The sequence below is a fragment of the Lytechinus pictus genome, chromosome 1 (genome assembly GCF_037042905.1).
Source record: "Lytechinus pictus isolate F3 Inbred chromosome 1, Lp3.0, whole genome shotgun sequence".
Lineage (NCBI taxonomy): Eukaryota > Metazoa > Echinodermata > Echinoidea > Temnopleuroida > Toxopneustidae > Lytechinus > Lytechinus pictus.
Genome location: NC_087245.1, coordinates 14,566,449 through 14,584,903, shown reverse-complemented (window position 1 = coordinate 14,584,903; position 18,455 = coordinate 14,566,449). Strand labels below are relative to the sequence as shown.

The window sequence follows — 18,455 nt, the reverse complement described above, 5'->3', positions numbered from 1 at the left end:
TTTAAATAAACGACTATTCATTAACGTTTTTCAATACTCCATTAGATAACATGTTCATGCATTTTGTTCTTGATTAATTTTTTAGAATAAAGGGAGACGGAAGACAATATTCTCATGGTGGTAGCGGTTACAAACCGAAACGATATAAAAAAAATTCTATACCAAGAACACTCGTTTCAGCACAAATCTGAATATTAATCACATTTCTCCCCAGATAAAGAAGGAATCCGTCATGTATGAAAAATGAATCAATTATGATGTCATGTAATAACATAAGAAAAAGGAAACTGGGGATATGACATCAGCCCACCTAATGAATGTTCATGATGAGGTGCATAATACCGTTTCTACAAGATATTGATAAACTCTAAATTAAATAACTTCGTTATTTGTAGTCCGATTTTGATGAGATTTTCAGCATTTTGCTCAGTGAATTTTACTGTATTTATTTAGGTACAAATATTTTCAACCCGGACCATCCCTTTAAGATGCAAAAAATTTAGATCGATCTTTCCAGCTGATTACAAACTCATGCTGAATGGAACAGAAAAAAAAACTCATGCTGAGTGGAATACAAAGAATTAAAAGGGAGTTATCATTGCTACCAAAATGTACATTCAATCTGTTCAAAGTGTTTGAAATTGAATATTCATACTGCTCGTTAGAGATTGGAATCCTGTCATCACTGTGACGACTTCGCAAGCAGTATATTCAGATCTAGATCATTAACATCATCAAACGGAAAACTACTCATGACGGTTGCAGCAAAACCGAAATTTGAAAAGGTTCGGAGCGTTGATAGAAGATAATTATATAAAAGTGAAGTAAGAATTTAACTGCAGAAGGCTACATCGAACAAATAAACCGAAAGAGAACTTTGGCATACAAAAAGAGCACATAGAAATATAAGAAACAAACGTATACATAATACATTAATGAATGTATGGGCTGTATTGCATCCAGCCGACACCCTTATAAAAATGAATAAAATTATTATCTACCTTTGTTGTTGTTTTAATTAAAACTTCAGCATTACATCAGGGACTGTCAGAGTTATATGACAACAGCCCCCCAAAAAAATCCTTTTGGGGGAGGGGGCAAGAAATCAAGTGCACCAAGCAAGAATTGAGCGATGATCACGTTCATTTTTTATTGTCATTGAGCATGTACAATATTGCAGCAGTTACACGTTCAGCATGTTCAGAGCACTGGCGGATCCGGGGGGGGGGGCACAGTCGGCCTGTGCCCCCACCCCTTTGAGAGGCACAAATAAAACTTGTAATGTAAAAATACCGTTAAAAGATAAGTTTGCCTCCTCTTTTGAAAGTGAAAACCTTTTTTTTCCTTGTCAAAATTTTCCTCGGGAAAATGTGCCCCCCCATTTTCCGAAAATCCCTGATCCGTCCCTGCTTCAGAGTATGTAAGCTTGATCATGATGGAGCAGAACTGTGGTTCATTAATTGAACATTGCTCTGTACAAAGTTGGATGATGACAGTGCGCATGTTTACAAGAAGTTACAAGTATTAACAATTGAGGTGTATAAAAAGACAAACTCGAACTACTGAATTTTCCCGTGAATTTTACCAAGCACTTGGAAACAAAACCTGAAATGCAACAATATGAAGTTTGATTATTGATTTCTATGCAAACTCATTAGGGCAAAGTAAAAAAAATTCACTCGGTATTTGGTTATGCTAATTCAACTGTAACGAATAATACTCTGTTCAGTGATACCTCCATTATAAAAACATGAATATCAAATGAGCCATTAAGGCTGGGGAAGTAACCAAATTCTCCAAATGTCGCATCAAACGTGCATAAAGCTGTATCCAACCATTTATGTTAGATCGAACCAATTAAAATAGTAAATACAACATCTGGAAACATAAAATTCACATTCAATCGCAACAAGATATGCCCTATTTAGTGGTTTAATAACTTTCCTTAAAACCGAGGTGGTGTACCCAGTAAGTAAATACGAATATTTGGGATGATAAGCATGAACAATGTTTATATTCAAAGAGTGCCCTAAAATATAAAGCTGCCAAATAATGCGATTTCAGAAGTCGCTGATTATAGGAGACAACATTTGATAAATACAACGAATGTATCATGCTCTTTATAGCACGCGTAATAAAAGGGCATTCAGATTGTTTTATTAAAAAAGATTGTTTCTGTTCAGATTCAAAATCAGCCGTATAGGGCTAAGTTAATGGGATGTCAATATACATAATCATCATCAAGACCACACTGCTGTTTTATGGCTGAGTATTTTTTGCGCCATTTTATTTTCATATATTGTGGAACTGCTCTATGAACTCAGGAGAGCAGTTTCAATTGTAATTTTTACGGAGAATATAAATAGCCAACGTGAAGGTTTTGATTAACAAAGACCGAATGCTGAATTCAAAAGAACACGAAAATCTATTATTTAATAAGTATCATGATTATATTAAACAAAGTCCAGTCATGCAAGAGTTACTCGTGAAATATAGTACAACATTTATCAGAGGTAAAAAAAGAAAAATGACTTAATGACCATGATGATAATCTAAATATAAACATGATACAATTTCTTTCATTGAATCGAGGAAAAATGTATAGAATTAAGTGAGGTGTGTTTTATTTTTTAGAATAAAAATGTCAAACATAGAAATGTAAAGTATAATTTCTTTACACCGAAGATAAAGCCTAATCCTATAGCAATAATATTCAAATATGTGGGATCCATATTGCGTGCCGAAATCGAAGTTATATGTATAGTACTAACTGCCCAACTAACCAATCACAGCCAATATCAAAATCGCTATAGTCGTCAGTTTGGATGCAACGTCGTTCGACAATGTACACATCTTGCAAACACCATAAAGACAAACCCACATGCGTCAAGCCCACCTAACACCAAGAAAGCCTGGTCGTATGATAATGTCCTGTCATATATCCAACCTGTAAGAAACAAACAATATAAAAAGAAATTTAAAAAATTGAATTTTCAACAAAGAACAATGTTTGGTAGCACAAAAACGAAAGTGTCGTGATTATACCATATTAATATTCATAAACATCGTCATCGAAGCTGTCATTGTTCCTGGATTAATTATTTCTTTTTTTGGTTTATGTATGTTCCCAAGGGAAATTGCAGAGGACCAGGCGTTTCATGATGGTCAATCACCACTGAATGGTTGTCATCTGATAGTTTCCATAGTAACAGTCAAACATCTCTACCTCTCACCCAATTTAAACGAAGGGAGTTGTAAGATATGCGACCCGTTACAGATGGAGTTGTATTCAAACGCAAATTAAAAAAAAAATCAAAGGCAAAGTCAGTGTATATGCGCGCATACTCAGTTCCGTTTGGTTGCAAATATTTCCGCAACTGGCTCCTGAAAGCTAGTCAGGCGGCTCGTGTTGATGAAATATGTCCCTGATTGTATTCAAGATCTAAATGGGAATATAAAAAAAATGTGCAGATTGAACAGGTGCTGACATTTATAATCTTAAAAGTGGCTTCATTTGACATAATGTACCTATTAATAGTCCTCCGAGCGGTTCCGAAAACCCCCGAACAAACATTGCGAAAGACAGAGCCGTCGGAAAACGTTCGGGCGAAACAGCCGAGCGACTGACGAGGGTGACGAGCACGGTCTTCGCCCCGTTCGATAGACCGTTGATGACAGCAGCTAGGGCGAGTACCCCGAACACATTGGCGACGGGGTTGATGCAGAAGGCAATGGCGCTCATCATCAATGTACCGGCGAAAGCATCGGCTGGAGTTACATAACCTTTGGTGATCTGCAGGATGAACCCGACAGAGAGTCGACCGACAACGTTAGAAGCACCTGGGATTGAAGGAAAGGAGTATCATGATGGCAAACATCAACGTAGGAACCACTTCAAAAGTCATGGTTTACGAATAGAAGTGTTGTGGACTTTTTGTTCGTTTATACACTTCAAATCAAATACTGAATAAGACGTGATACATTCCAGTCAAAGGTACAGTGTATATGCATAATTGAATGGTATAGAGGAAGTTCAGAACACGAAATACTTTCCTCTTGTAAGTTTTTTCGATAAAAATTCTAAACAGTTTAATTTTGGTGAACTCATTTTTCAAAGATACAAAATTTCGTCAATAAGAGTAAAGCCCTGTTAAAAGGCTTGCCAAATATCATATTGCTTTACTCATAAACTATGTTTTATATCATGACGATCTACATGATTTTTTTATATGCTAATCTGTTACACGTTGTCTATATCATGAAGTAATTTGTTCACACTTCGACCGGTTGGCTACCAACACTTGATTAAAACCTTATCAAATCATTCATTCTGCCGAAGAAGAGTAGGCCTATATGCATAGACCATCACATTTTGGTGGAGAACATTACAAGGATCATTTTTAAAACTCACCCCCTATTGTTGCAAGTGAAACGGCTGAGTAAGGTGAATATCCCTTCGCTCTGGCATTTGGCACCAGGAAAAGGATCCAACCAGTGTAAGTAATACCATGAAGGAAAATAGCCACAATGGCTAGAGAAAACAGAGGGAAGTCACAGAATATCCTGAAATCCAGAATCTCTTCCAACTTTTGAAATCCGTATTTGATAGTCCTCCAGAGGGCACAGGATTTATCCGCCTCCACCGAGTCCTCAAAGTGACTGCTTGATGCGCTTGTTCCTGGTTCATCCTCACTCCTTGTCGATTTCCTGGAGATTTTAGCAGATTTTCGACTAGACTTGGCAGATGATGAAGGAGTGGGTTCGTTCTCGTCGTCAGAAGTTCGTCTCAAGTAACTTGCACCATTGCTGGTAGATGACCGGGATGTCAAGGGGGTAGATTCCTGGGTGTGGCTGGTAGGGATGGGGCGTAGGAGGGCACCGGCTACCATGGTTTGGAGGTTAAAGCCACCTATCAACAGGAGTGTTCCTCTCCATCCGTAAGCATTTGTCAGGAACTCTGTAAGAGGAGGTAGGACCATCATTCCAACTCCACCACCACTCAACATAATGCTGGCAGCAATGAAGTAGTTCCTGGGAAAATATCGGACGACAGTCACTCGCAGGGATAAGATGACTAAGCCGTAGCCTAATGCTGAAAATAATTAAAGTAGAATGATAATTATGCGTTTAAACATGTCATTTCAAAAATCATTAATCGGTCACGAAGTTTTCTTCACCTCAAAACTTCAACGTGGTGATTTATTGAAAAGTGGGAATATTTGTTTTGTTTTTGTTTTCTTCTTCTATTCCCTTATTTATCCCTATAATGTCAAGCAATGTACCGACATACATTGTAAGGCCAACGTAGAAGTATGGAAAAATAGAATTCATGATCTATTGTTTCCAAGGTCATGATGATGATAATCATACAAAACATACAATATGCTGTAATTTGCTTTATTCAGCAGCTAAATTCGACGTGTAGTCATTTTCCAAGACCTGAGACACTATCACGAATTCTAATGACAATAAATATTGCTCTACTAGGAAACAAAAAAAAATCACATTTCGCAAGAAAAGGTAGCATGGTGAATAATTGTTTCCCTGCATGGGTCATATCATTTGGGTGCACGAAATAACATTGAACAAAAATAAATAAAGCGGGAAACGCAAACTAAAATAATTTTGAACATTGACTAAATAATCTTAAACGCCATGCAACTAGCGCGGAGAGCGAGTGGAATCTTTATTTATCAAGGTTGTGTATTTGTCTATTCTCCCCTTATGTTTCTTTCTCTTTTCGTCTCATTTCGTACCTTTTCTACTTCTACTTCTTTTTTTTTTCTTCCTCTTTTTTTTTAAGGGCGCGGCTAATCAAGGACGGGGGCGCGGTGTCTCCACCCCTGGGTCAAGCCATAGGTTATGTATGTGAAATCCATCCCTGAAGCTGATTCACCAATCTGTGATTGATTGTCGTGTTAATAAGAAATGAAAAAATATCATTGTGAAAAGTAAGAAAATCGAAAACACCCCTCAAAATTCAACTATATGGGAATACCTGAAACAGTCACGCATGCCATGAATTCGCCGCTAGTGGTAACGAATGCGCATGTGCAGTATCCTCCACCCGCTATAAATCCACCAAAGAGGATAAGCTTTCTTGCACTGATCTTCTTCAGGAGCTGGTTGGTGACAATGGCTGTAAATATTAAACAAGAAACAGAATAGGATTGTGGTTGTTTTCAGAATTGCGAGTAATTTTTTAAGGTGGGAATGTGAAAAATCTAAAGATTATGTTTACCCCCAACAACAAGTTGAATTGGAAAAAAAAGAAAAACGAAACGAGTGTAACCTTCTCATCAAATATGATGTTAAATAAGAACGTTATGAAATGCAGTGCTTTATGTTATAAAACAGTTATACAAACAAAACAGGTGAGTATGCAATTAACAGATTGGGTGTTTAGGTGTAACACTCATACCTTTTCTTTTGTTTGAAATGTAAACTTTTGCAATTCGGCTTTTGCCGCAAAGAAAGTATTTTTAATAAACCATTTTGAATTGAATTGAATTGAGTTATATATATATATCATCTTTATTCGCCAAATAATATACATGTAACATATATGTGGCACTTCTATAAGAAAGAGAGAAAAGAAATTGTACACAATAAATCACAATTAATAAAATATAGGGAGAGAAGATAGATTAAATTGAAGCTAAGAAATACATAGGAATTCAATCAACTGACCCACTTCTTCCCTTGTTAACGTGTTGCAGATACTTTCCTGATCTCTTACTGCTATAAGTTCTTTCAGAACATTCACATCCAGTTCTTTACAAGCCGGGACATCACAGTCCTTACTCTTATTACATTTACTGAGAAAATATTGCACCTCATTTAAATTATCACAAAAAGTTGAAAAAGGGTTCCTTTTGGCATATTTCAAAACCATTCTTATGAATCTCTAACCAGTCTTCACAATTATATTATTAAACTTTTGAAATCTATATCTTAAAACATTCTCAAGAGGTTGACAATCAGACAGTAAAGCTACCAAATCACAATGAGTCATATTATTAATTCTCCAAATTTTTCTCAAAGCTTTTCTCCAACAGGTGCATATTGTCAATACAGCTTTACTTCTTAATTGCCACAAGCATGCTCCATAGAAACTACAACAATATTGTTTGAATAATAAACACTGCACTGATGATTTAATATGACCAAAATCAGATCTGAGAATATTGAAACTTCCAGAATTTAGCAGTAGCTGATGAAACCAAGCTATTCTTGTCAAAAGTTGAAATTTGGTGACCTTAGTGAACCCCACTATTGATATTTGACACATTAGTATCATTGATAACAACAAAATATTCCCTTGAATTGTTGTCGCCACCATGCAGTTGGAAAGACAAGAAATTGACTTTTAGATCCATTGAAAGTAATATCAAAATCTGTGGCAAAGTTCTCACATATTTTTATCATGGTTTGTATAAACCTTTTTTTGTTGGTGACATAAGAGTGATATCATCAGCATATGCTAAGTATCCTGCAAAATAATTTCCAATTCTACAACCAATTCCTTCTTCTTCAATTTTTAGAAGAAGATCATTCACATAAACAGAAAACAGAATGGGAGATAATACTCCTCCTTGTTTTACTCCGTTACTTACATAAAACTTAGTAGACTTTTGACTTCCCCACTTTACCTGTAATGCCTGATTTGTGTACATATTAATTAAAAATCTAAACATCAGAGGAGACATTTTTCTTTTCATTAACAACCCGAATAATTTACCATAGTTAACCCTATCAAAAGCCTTAGATGCAACAAGCATAGCAACATATACATTACTTTTACAAGAATTATAATATGAAATGGTTTCCAACATTGCAAGTGTACAATGAGTAGTCGATGAATATTTCTTAAACCCAAATTGTAAATCCGAAGTAGTCAATGCCAGATTTTCCTTCAGCAAAATCACAGAATCAAATATCTTACCCACAATACTTCCCAAGGTAATTGCCCTATAATTATCAGAACACCCTAAAAGTTTTCTCTTGTCTTTAGGGATTGGAATCATTGTACCACATGACAAACTATTAGGACAAATAGCGTGCACAAACATACAGTTCATTAAACATGTGTGCCACACATTTAGTGTTGTGGTGCCATGTATAAAATGATCTGAAACTAAGCCTTCTTCACCATCTGATTTGCCATGCTTCAATCCCTCTATAGCTTCTTTTACGTCGTGAACTTGTACTACAAAGTCAATGCCTCCTTGGTTAACTAATTTAGAATCAATTTTAAGTTTTGTTTTTCCCATTTCCTGCACATTATAAGGTACACTATTATACAGTTCCTCATATTTCACCTGAAAAATATTACATATATCGTTATCATCTGAACAACCGTCAACACAACTTGTACAAAAATTGTTCCTTCCTTTTATTTTTTTAACCTCTTTCCACAAATCTCTATAATTATTTTACTGATAGCTTTTTTTCAGTCCTTATAGATTCAGAATCTCTAATGACATATTTAATAGCTTTGTGGTATTGTGCTCTAGACAGTCTATGCTGTTTAGCAATGTGACCATTGTCAAGGTCTTCCACATGCATTCCAATAATGATGCCAATATAATGCTTCTCGCCTGAGGCTCAACAATCTCATTCCATCCAGGAATTCTTTTACTACTGTTCCCTGAATCATATTCCTTATTCAGTGGTTTGGTGGTAGGAATAGACTGTTCTGAGGCTGATTTACAAGCACAGATGACATCATGGTACAGTGTATAGATACCTTCTACATTGGTTTACTGACGGATGGTCTATTATCACTTGGTCTAATCATCAGATGGGCTAGCAACGTTCGGGCTAAACCCACTTAGTCCAATTTCTTTTGGTCTAATGACCACTTGGTCTAATAGCCAATTAGTCTAATGACCACTTGGTCTAATATCCACTTGGTCTAATGGCCACTTGGTCTAATAGCCAATTGGTCTAATGACCACTTCGTCTAATAGCCACTTGGTCTAATGCCCAGTTGGGCTAATCGTCACTTGGTCTAATTTTCATTTTGTCTAATTGCCATTTCGTCTAATGTATTTTATTGTCACTTAGTCTAATTGCATTTGGTCTAATACCAGTTCGTCTAATAGTCGGTTGATCTAATACTAGTTGGTCTAATACCAGTTGGTCTAATCCTCACTTGGTCTATTATTCATTTGGTCTAATGTGCAGTTGGTCTAATGTGCAGTTGGTCTAATTTCCATTTCGGCTAATTTCCACTTGGTCTAATTTCCACTTTGGCTAATTTCCACTTGGTCTAATTTCCAGATAGTCTAACATTCATTTCGTCTACATGCCTTTGGTCTAATTTGTAAAGTCTGCATGGTGACTTCTTTTCAATTTTCTGGTGAAATTTTTAAAGTTACTTTCCGCGCGCCGGCTTCGAATCTTCACATGCGCGCCCCTCGATATTGGAGTACAGTTAGAGTGACGTATATTTCGTCCCCAACTGAATTTTGAAAATATGGGGATTTTCGAAAGCCTGTGGGGACGAAAAAAATTATTTGGGGATTAAACAAACTTTGGGGATTTTTTTGTCTGTTTCAGGGGATTTTGGAAGGTTTTGGTGAAAACAACAAAATTTGCAATTTTTCTGTAAAATAATGCTAATTTAAAGGTGACAAAATATGTTTATTTATTCACCTCTATGTATACGATCTACTGTAGATAGTTAACGCTGGCTTATCCCAATCATGGTTCCCAACTTTTCAAGAAAACAAAAATCCCTGATATCTCTGATGAAGTTTTAAAATTCCTTGATAATTATTAAAACCCATTCCCAGTTTCTCATGTTTTCTAAGTTGTTACAGTGAATTACATGTATTATTATTATTTTAGTTATGCATGTATAATTAATGTACCAGTAGGTCTATACTTGTATTGTAGTAGAAGAGGCTACACTAAAAAAACCCCACCATAACATGTCATTCAATGAATGTTGTTTTAATATACAACAAAATATAACAGAGTCTCACTGACTATCATGCTTTCAACTTTTGGGCCGATCAAAATTCCCTGATTTTGCCCTCATTTGAGGCATTTCCCCCGGAATTGAGGCAATCCCTGACTGGAAAAACATTTTTAAAAATCCCTGATTTCCTTGATTTCCCTGATGGGGCGGGAACCTTGCCAATCCATTTTAAGGAAGAGGCGAAGAAGTAGAACAAAAACAGAATGAGAAGATATATAAGATGAATGACTACTGTGGTGATAACTGATAAAGGTCTGCAAGCGTAGACTACATGTATACTATGTTATTACACGTCAGAATGATGTGGCTGCTACCAAGATGGTCAGAGTGATGTTGTCGCAGCTAACCCAATAGACCTGTATAGTGTTATCAAACTATATCTAACTGGTCTGTTATTTGCCTCCAAACTTACTATTGAAATAACTAAACAAATATTCATAACAAAATTGCATGATCTAATGGCTTTGTAAGTTTTGGAATCCCCCAAACTGCATAACTAGGCCATCAAGTTCAAGTATCGTCCGTAATGGTGCATAACAATGATTTAAAAGAGGCATAAACATGTTTACCAGATACGTATCCACACAATCAATTACATTATATTTTCGTTCCTTTCTTCATAATAATTTTATTCTGATGAAACCCCGCCATTCGACCATTATAAGCTACAAGGTCCCCAACTTATTGTTCTGTAAATGTGCATGCGGTGATGTAATGATTATGAGTATGATATAATTTTTATCATCATCTTATAATCGATATACAGGCCTAATTATGAGAATTATTTTATTAGAATAATTAATTTGATGAGCGACTATCTTGTCATCGATAGTCCTTCACGGTGAGGTTTTGCGCCCACCAGCTCTACCCCTCCGGATCCTGGCGATATGTATTAACTGATGCATGGTATTTATCCATTACGTACCATATTTGCTAAATCTAGATAAAATGAATAATAATGATGCTATATTAGAATAAATGGACATTAGACCAAGTGTGAATTAGACCAAATGGAAATTAGACCAAGTGACGATTAGCCAAACTTTCGTCTACAACCAGTTCGTCTAATATCCAATTCGTCTAATTCCCACTTGGTCTAATATCCAATTCGTCTAATTTCCATTTGGGCTAATAACCAGTTGGGCTAATTTCCACTTGGTCTAATATCCATTTCGTCTAATTCCCACTTGGTCTAATATCCAATTGGTCTAATGACCAGTTGGGCTAAAATCATTTAGTCTAATTTTCAGTTGGTCTAACACCAATTGGTCTAATTTCCACTTTGGCTAATTTCCACTTGGTCTAATTATCACTTTGTCTAATTGCCACATGGTCTAATGACCGTTTGGTCTAATTTCCACTTGGTCTAATTTCCACTTGGTCTAATATCCAATTGGTCTAATGACCACTTGGTCTAATAGCCAAATGGTCTAATGACCAATTGGTCTAATGACCAGTTGGGCTAATCGTCACTTGGTCTAATTTCTATTTGGTCTAATTCACACTTGGTCTAATGTCCATTTATTCTAATATAGCATCATTATTATTCATTTTATCTAGAATTAGCAAATATGGTACGTAATGGATAAATACCATGCATCAGTTAATAAATATCGCCAGGATCCGGAGGGGTAGAGCTGGTGGGCGCAAAACCTCACCGTGAAGGACTATCGATGACAATATAGTCGCTCATCAAATTAATTATTCTAATAAAATAATTCTCATAATTAGGCCTGTATATCGATTATAAGATGATGATAAAAATTATATCATACTCATAATCATTACATCACCGCATGCACATTTACAGAACAATAAGTTGGGGACCTTGTAGCTTATAATGGTCGAATGGCGGGGTTTCATCAGAATAAAATTATTATGAAGAAAGGAACGAAAATATAATGTAATTGATTGTGTGGATACGTATCTGGTAAACATGTTTATGCCTCTTTTAAATCATTGTTATGCACCATTACGGACGATACTTGAACTTGATGGCCTAGTTATGCAGTTTGGGGGATTCCAAAACTTACAAAGCCATTAGATCATGCAATTTTGTTATGAATATTTGTTTAGTTATTTCAATAGTAAGTTTGGAGGCAAATAACAGACCAGTTAGATATAGTTTGATAACACTATACAGGTCTATTGGGTTAGCTGCGACAACATCACTCTGACCATCTTGGTAGCAGCCACATCATTCTGACGTGTAATAACATAGTATACATGTAGTCTACGCTTGCAGACCTTTATCAGTTATCACCACAGTAGTCATTCATCTTATATATCTTCTCATTCTGTTTTTGTTCTACTTCTTCGCCTCTTCCTTAAAATGGATTGGCAAGGTTCCCGCCCCATCAGGGAAATCAAGGAAATCAGGGATTTAAAAAAATGTTTTTCCAGTCAGGGATTGCCTCAATTCCGGGGAAAATGCCTCAAATGAGGGCAAAATCAGGGAATTTTGATCGGCCCAAAAGTTGAAAGCATTATAGTCAGTGAGACTCTGTTATATTTTGTTGTATATTAAAACAACATTCATTGAATGACATGTTATGGTGGTTTTTTTTTAGTGTAGCCTCTTCTACTACAATACAAGTATAGGCCTACTGGTACATTAATTATACATGCATAACTAAAATAATAATAATACATGTAATTCACTGTAACAACTTAGAAAACATGAGAAACTGGGAATGGGTTTAAATAATTATCAAGGAATTTTAAAACTTCATCAGAGATATCAGGGAATTTTGATCGGCCCAAAAGTTGAAAGCATGATAGTCAGTGAGACTCTGTTATATTTTGTTGTATATTAAAACAACATTCATTGAATGACATGTTATGGTGGGTTTTTTTTAGTGTAGCCTCTTCTACTACAATACAAGTATAGACCTACTGGTACATTAATTATACATGCATAACTAAAATAATAATAATACATGTAATTCACTGTAACAACTTAGAAAACATGAGAAACTGGGAATGGGTTTAAATAATTATCAAGGAATTTTAAAACTTCATCAGAGATATCAGGGATTTTTGTTTTCTTGAAAAGTTGGGAACCATGATTGGGATAAGCCAGCGTTAACTATCTACAGTAGATCGTATACATAGAGGTGAATAAATAAACATATTTTTTCACCTTTATATTAGCATTATTTTACAGAAAAATAGCAAATTTTGTTGTTTTCACCAAAACCTTCCAAAATCCCCTGAAACAGACAAAAAAATCCCCAAAGTTTGTTTAATCCCCAAATAATTTTTTTCGTCCCCACAGGCTTTCGAAAATCCCCATATTTTCAAAATTCAGTTGGGGACGAAATATACGTCACTCTAACTGTACTCCAATATCGAGGGGCGCGCATGTGAAGATTCGAAGCCGGCGCGCGGAAAGTAACTTTAAAAATTTCACCAGAAAATTGAAAAGAAGTCACCATGCAGACTTTACAAATTAGACCAAAGGCATGTAGACGAAATGAATGTTAGACTATCTGGAAATTAGACCAAGTGGAAATTAGCCAAAGTGGAAATTAGACCAAGTGGAAATTAGCCGAAATGGAAATTAGACCAACTGCACATTAGACCAACTGCACATTAGACCAAATGAATAATAGACCAAGTGAGGATTAGACCAACTGGTATTAGACCAACTAGTATTAGATCAATCGACTATTAGACGAACTGGTATTAGACCAAATGCAATTAGACTAAGTGACAATAAAATACATTAGACGAAATGGCAATTAGACAAAATGAAAATTAGACCAAGTGACGATTAGCCCAACTGGGCATTAGACCAAGTGGCTATTAGACCAAGTGGCCATTAGACCAAGTGGATATTAGACCAAGTGGTCATTAGACTAATTGGCTATTAGACCAAGTGGTCATTAGACCAAAAGAGAATTGGACTAAGTGGGTTTAGCCCGAATGTTGTTAGCCCATCTGATGATTAGACCAAGTGATAATAGACCATCCGTCAGTAAACCGAAACAGTCACGCATGTCATGAATTCGCCGCTAGTGGTAACGAATGCGCATGTGCAGTATCCTCCACCCGCTATAAATCCACCAAAGAGGATAAGCTTTCTTGCACTGATCTTCTTCAGGAGCATGCACGCATATTAATCGTAATGAAATATTCCAATATTTTAATTTGATAATTTGATGATACAGAAGGCTGATAGTTGGAGCAGTCGAAACACCGAGCCAAATTAACTTATAATAGGTCCGACATATATTTTTTTTTTATATCTTGTTTGTTTATCAGGCATATTTATGAGGGAAAATTTTTTCCTCGTAACTTATTAGCTAAATACAAGAAAATTTATGGGTCAAATCATTTTCCGCTAATAAAAACTGGAATTTTCGTTTAACAACTTTCATGTCGATATGAACCTGGTATTGATTTAAACGCAAAATGGGAAATGAGGAAAATATTAATGAATAAAAAGCTGAAATTTTCAAAAGGTGTTCTGTGTACAGGGGAGCATTTCATCAACATTTTGTCCATGAAGTTGTCGGGTCTATTAACTTTCCTTGATTTTGATCGGCTAAGAAGAATTGTTACTATGGACTTTGTCGGATAAAACACCCGAGAAGTACTGTTTTATCTGACAGTTACTATGGTAACAGTGCCTCTCAGCTAATCAAAATCAAGGAAAGTTGTCAGATCTGACGTTGTCAGATCTGACAACTTGTCGGACGAAAATGTTGATGAAACGCTCCCCAGGTCTTCTTATTGCTTACCACTTACCGAAACCGACAGACACCCCATGCGACAGGCCGACTGCTAGCCCAATCACTGAAGTACCAGTGTGTAGATTGGTTACCAGGTATGGTAAGAGAACTCCAAATGATTTGAGGGTCCCAATAGCGACGAGGTTGACGATGAATGCGCCAAGGACCACCAACCAACCCCAAGTAGGGCGAAGATCTCGTCGACTGCAGTCGCACCCAGACATAATCGGAACTGATTTCTACTTTCGGATCAAGCACTGAACATGCTAAATGGTCACGAAACCAACACCATGCCCAAAATGATGTTCATCAAATATTTAATTTGAATGTCCGTCAATCCAGCCGAAACTTGCAAGAGAATCGCATAAACTGAAACCACATTCAAAACTCGTCGTATCTACGAAAGATAGGCTATCAAAGATTGTAATAAGAATGACTTTTATATCGAATCATTTTCACCATTGACAATTGAAGTCCAAAACCTGTTAAAATTTCGGACTTCAAGAAAAGAGAAGTTTGACACAGATGAAACCTTGTCCGTGTTCTAATGCTGTACACTGCCATTAAAACCGTGTTCTAGTTTGAACTCATCATGAGCAGTCAACGAGAGGCAAATAAATTGTTAACTCCGATTGGCTACACCCAAGGTAATTCCAATGTAATATTCTCCTTTTCAGACAACATAGCGTGATTCTCCACATTATATCCGGTCCTATTTCGCGAAATGTTGACTGTAATGAATAAGGCAACTATATCAAGTAACAAAACTACATATGGCATATAGCAGAACCAGGCACGCATAACAGGGGGCACAAGAGGCATATGGTTCCCTCGACAGTGATATGTATATACACGTAGAAGCAGGGGCGGATCATTTCCAGGGGGGGGGGGGGGCACATTTTCCCGCAGAAAAATTTGACAAGCCAAAAGAAAAAAAAAAGGTCTTCACTTTTAAAGGGGGGTGGGGCACACTTCTGTTTCAAATTCAACGGCATTTTTTTTTTAATTTAAATTTTGCTTCTCAAAGGGGGGGGGGGGGGCTTGGGCCGGCTGTACCCTCCTCACTGGATCTGCCAGTGCGTAGAAGAGTATCCTAAGGGAAAGGAGTATCCCTGGTTGTGCCCTCCTTTTGAAGACGAGAATTTAAAAAAAGTAACCGAATTCGAAATTATCCTGGCTTTGCACCTCAGCAGATCATATGGACTTGAAAGAATAAAAAGGAATCCTTCATTTTAATACTCGATATGTGTATTTTTTCGGAATAAAATATTTCAAATATATACATGTATAATTTTTCTCATCCATATCGTTTTATTATTTTTTAGGGGTCGCTCGAAATAGACTTCCAAAGAATAACGACTAGCAGCACGCTCAAGTCCACTGCGTTTGAACTTGATACTACCTTCAAACTTACATTCCTATCGATCATAATAAGGAATATACCACTTCCTGACATTTCCGTTTGTTCAGGCACATTCAGTGTTTTATCTCACAAGAAAATCGGCTCTATTAGGTACTCCACCCTCAAAGTGATTTGATTTGAATAAAAGGAGTGAAACTAACCAACCAAAATACGTAAAACGTCATCAAAATCAATGGTCTCTGTAGGTCTCCAGCACATGTGCAAGTGTTGTACGACCTCCAGTCGACTAAATGCGACTATACTTAGTTGTGCAACCTCTCGCACCAAGTCGCACAACGTTGAACAACACTCACACGATGATCGCCCGACCGATGGTACGACCTGATGCGAGTGAATCAATCGTATTTGATCGCTTTTGAATTTTGAACATGTTCAAAGTTCAGATGCGACCAGTCACGATCACCTCCGACCACCTCGAGTTTGTGCGATCGCCTACAACGACTGCGAGTGCTCGCAAGACACCAAGGGATCGATCGTGCAACAACAAGAAAAAACTGTTGCAGGTGGTCGTAAACAGGTCGTACGTCAATTGTGAAAGGGGCTTTACGGGACCCAGGATGTAAAAAAGCCAGGACTGGTGTAAATGATCCTGTATCCTTAAATATATATTTTTTAATGAATGAATAGAAACGATTTTGAAAAAAAGAAGAACTAATACCATCATTAATGCCTAAATCACATCCATCACGATGACATGCCATATTTTCCTTCTTCATTCCAGCCCGGGATCGACTAATAGTATCACTTTTCAAATGGGCAGTATGTCAGTGGCGGCGTCTGGGCATTTTGATATAAGGGGACAAGGTGTCCTACAGAGTTTTTCCTAACGGGGAAAGTAGCATTTTGACCAAATACAACTACTGTTTATGCCCTTCAATTTCTCCTTACCTCCTCATTTTATCGGCTTTTTGGGGTAATATCTCAATATCTCAGTGTGGGTGCGTCGTGGTCTAGTGGTTCTGACTCTCGCCTTTCAAACAGACTCTCGCCTTTCAAACAGAGGGTCGTGGGTTCGAATCCTAGCCGTGGCGTGTTTTCCTTCGGCAAGAAATTTATCCACACTGTGCTGCACTCAATCCAGGTGAAGTAAATGGGTACCGGCAGGAAATAATTCCTCAAAAAGCTGTGTGCATCTGAATCGGTAGCCTAAGCTTAGCTGGGTAATAATAATAGCAGGGCCCGCTGGGAGAACAGTTTTCGGAACTGAAGTGGCTACCCTGGGTAAATATGCCGTTATTATTATTATTATTATTATCAATTACTTGAAAAAATGAGGGGGCATTTGCCCCTCGTGGCACCTCCCCAGAGTTTGACCTTAGAAATACTTTGAAAAATAAAAAAAATGTGACACCTATTTAGTGGCGTACCGTGGTTCACAGCATTTGGGGGGGGGGGCACACCAGCAAAAATTTGGAGTCACTTAGCGAGCGCGGCTAGGTAGGGCGTAGGGCCTATACCAGCCATTCTCAATTACTTTTTTTTTTAGGGCCACATTTCTTGTTGAGAATCTGTAATGCTCTACTATCCCCCGCACTATCCATTACGCAAACCAGCAATGTATCAGCGGAGGGGGTCGAGGGGGCAGAGCCCCCAAAAGTTTTGGAATATGAGGCCTTTTAAATTGCCCAGAGGGGCTCTAATTAATATCAACAGAAGAAATACAAATACCAACAAACTACACAATATGAATATTAAAATAAAAATTACCAGTGACTTGTTCACAACATACCAATGATACCACTAGTTCAAACTGTTTTGCACCAGACCTATTGGCTGAAGAAAGTGGCGTAATGAGTAAAAAAAAATGAGGGGGCAAGATATGGCAGCTGAAGCAAAAATATTGAACTTTTCAATACAAAAATCTATATTTTGACATAATATTAAGAAAATAATACAATGTTCCACTCTTTCCCTTTCCTTTTCTCCTTTTTTTTTCTTGGCCGTGAAACACTTGGGGGCCCCCATCCCCACCCCCATCTGTACGCCAGTGGCTGAAGTTACGTTCCCCGATTTTGCAAGGGCTGAAAATTAGGCGTTGCACTGCACTAACGCCCCAAACTGCCCCTCTTGATAGATCTCTCTCTCTACAACTCGTGTTAGGCAAGAGTGCATGCAGGCAATCACGGCAGGCAATACATCTGACCATACATGTATTTCACTTTTACAACTTCGGATTTTAATCGGCTCCGGAAACAAAGTTTCTGCTTGTTATGTCCCAAATTCATAATCTTTTATGATCAGGATGTACTTTAAATATCATATTATTTGATGTTTAACTCTTAACCAAAACGTATACTCTGGAAATTGA

General features: G+C 37.1%; 1 protein-coding gene across 1 annotated transcript; it reads right to left on the bottom strand.

Annotated features, from left to right (window-relative positions):
• Positions 1 to 1,127: 1,127 nt before the first annotated feature.
• LOC129263727 (monocarboxylate transporter 12-like) lies at positions 1,128 to 15,499 on the bottom strand. Its single transcript, XM_054901638.2, has 5 exons — positions 14,741 to 15,499; positions 5,999 to 6,139; positions 4,412 to 5,092; positions 3,529 to 3,840; positions 1,128 to 2,947 (listed from the first exon to the last, which is right to left on the bottom strand). The coding sequence occupies exons 1-5, from the start codon at positions 14,946 to 14,948 to the stop codon at positions 2,817 to 2,819; spliced, it is 1,473 nt and encodes a 490-aa protein (XP_054757613.2). The 5' UTR covers positions 14,949 to 15,499; the 3' UTR covers positions 1,128 to 2,816.
• Between the last annotated feature and the right edge of the window lie 2,956 nt (positions 15,500 to 18,455).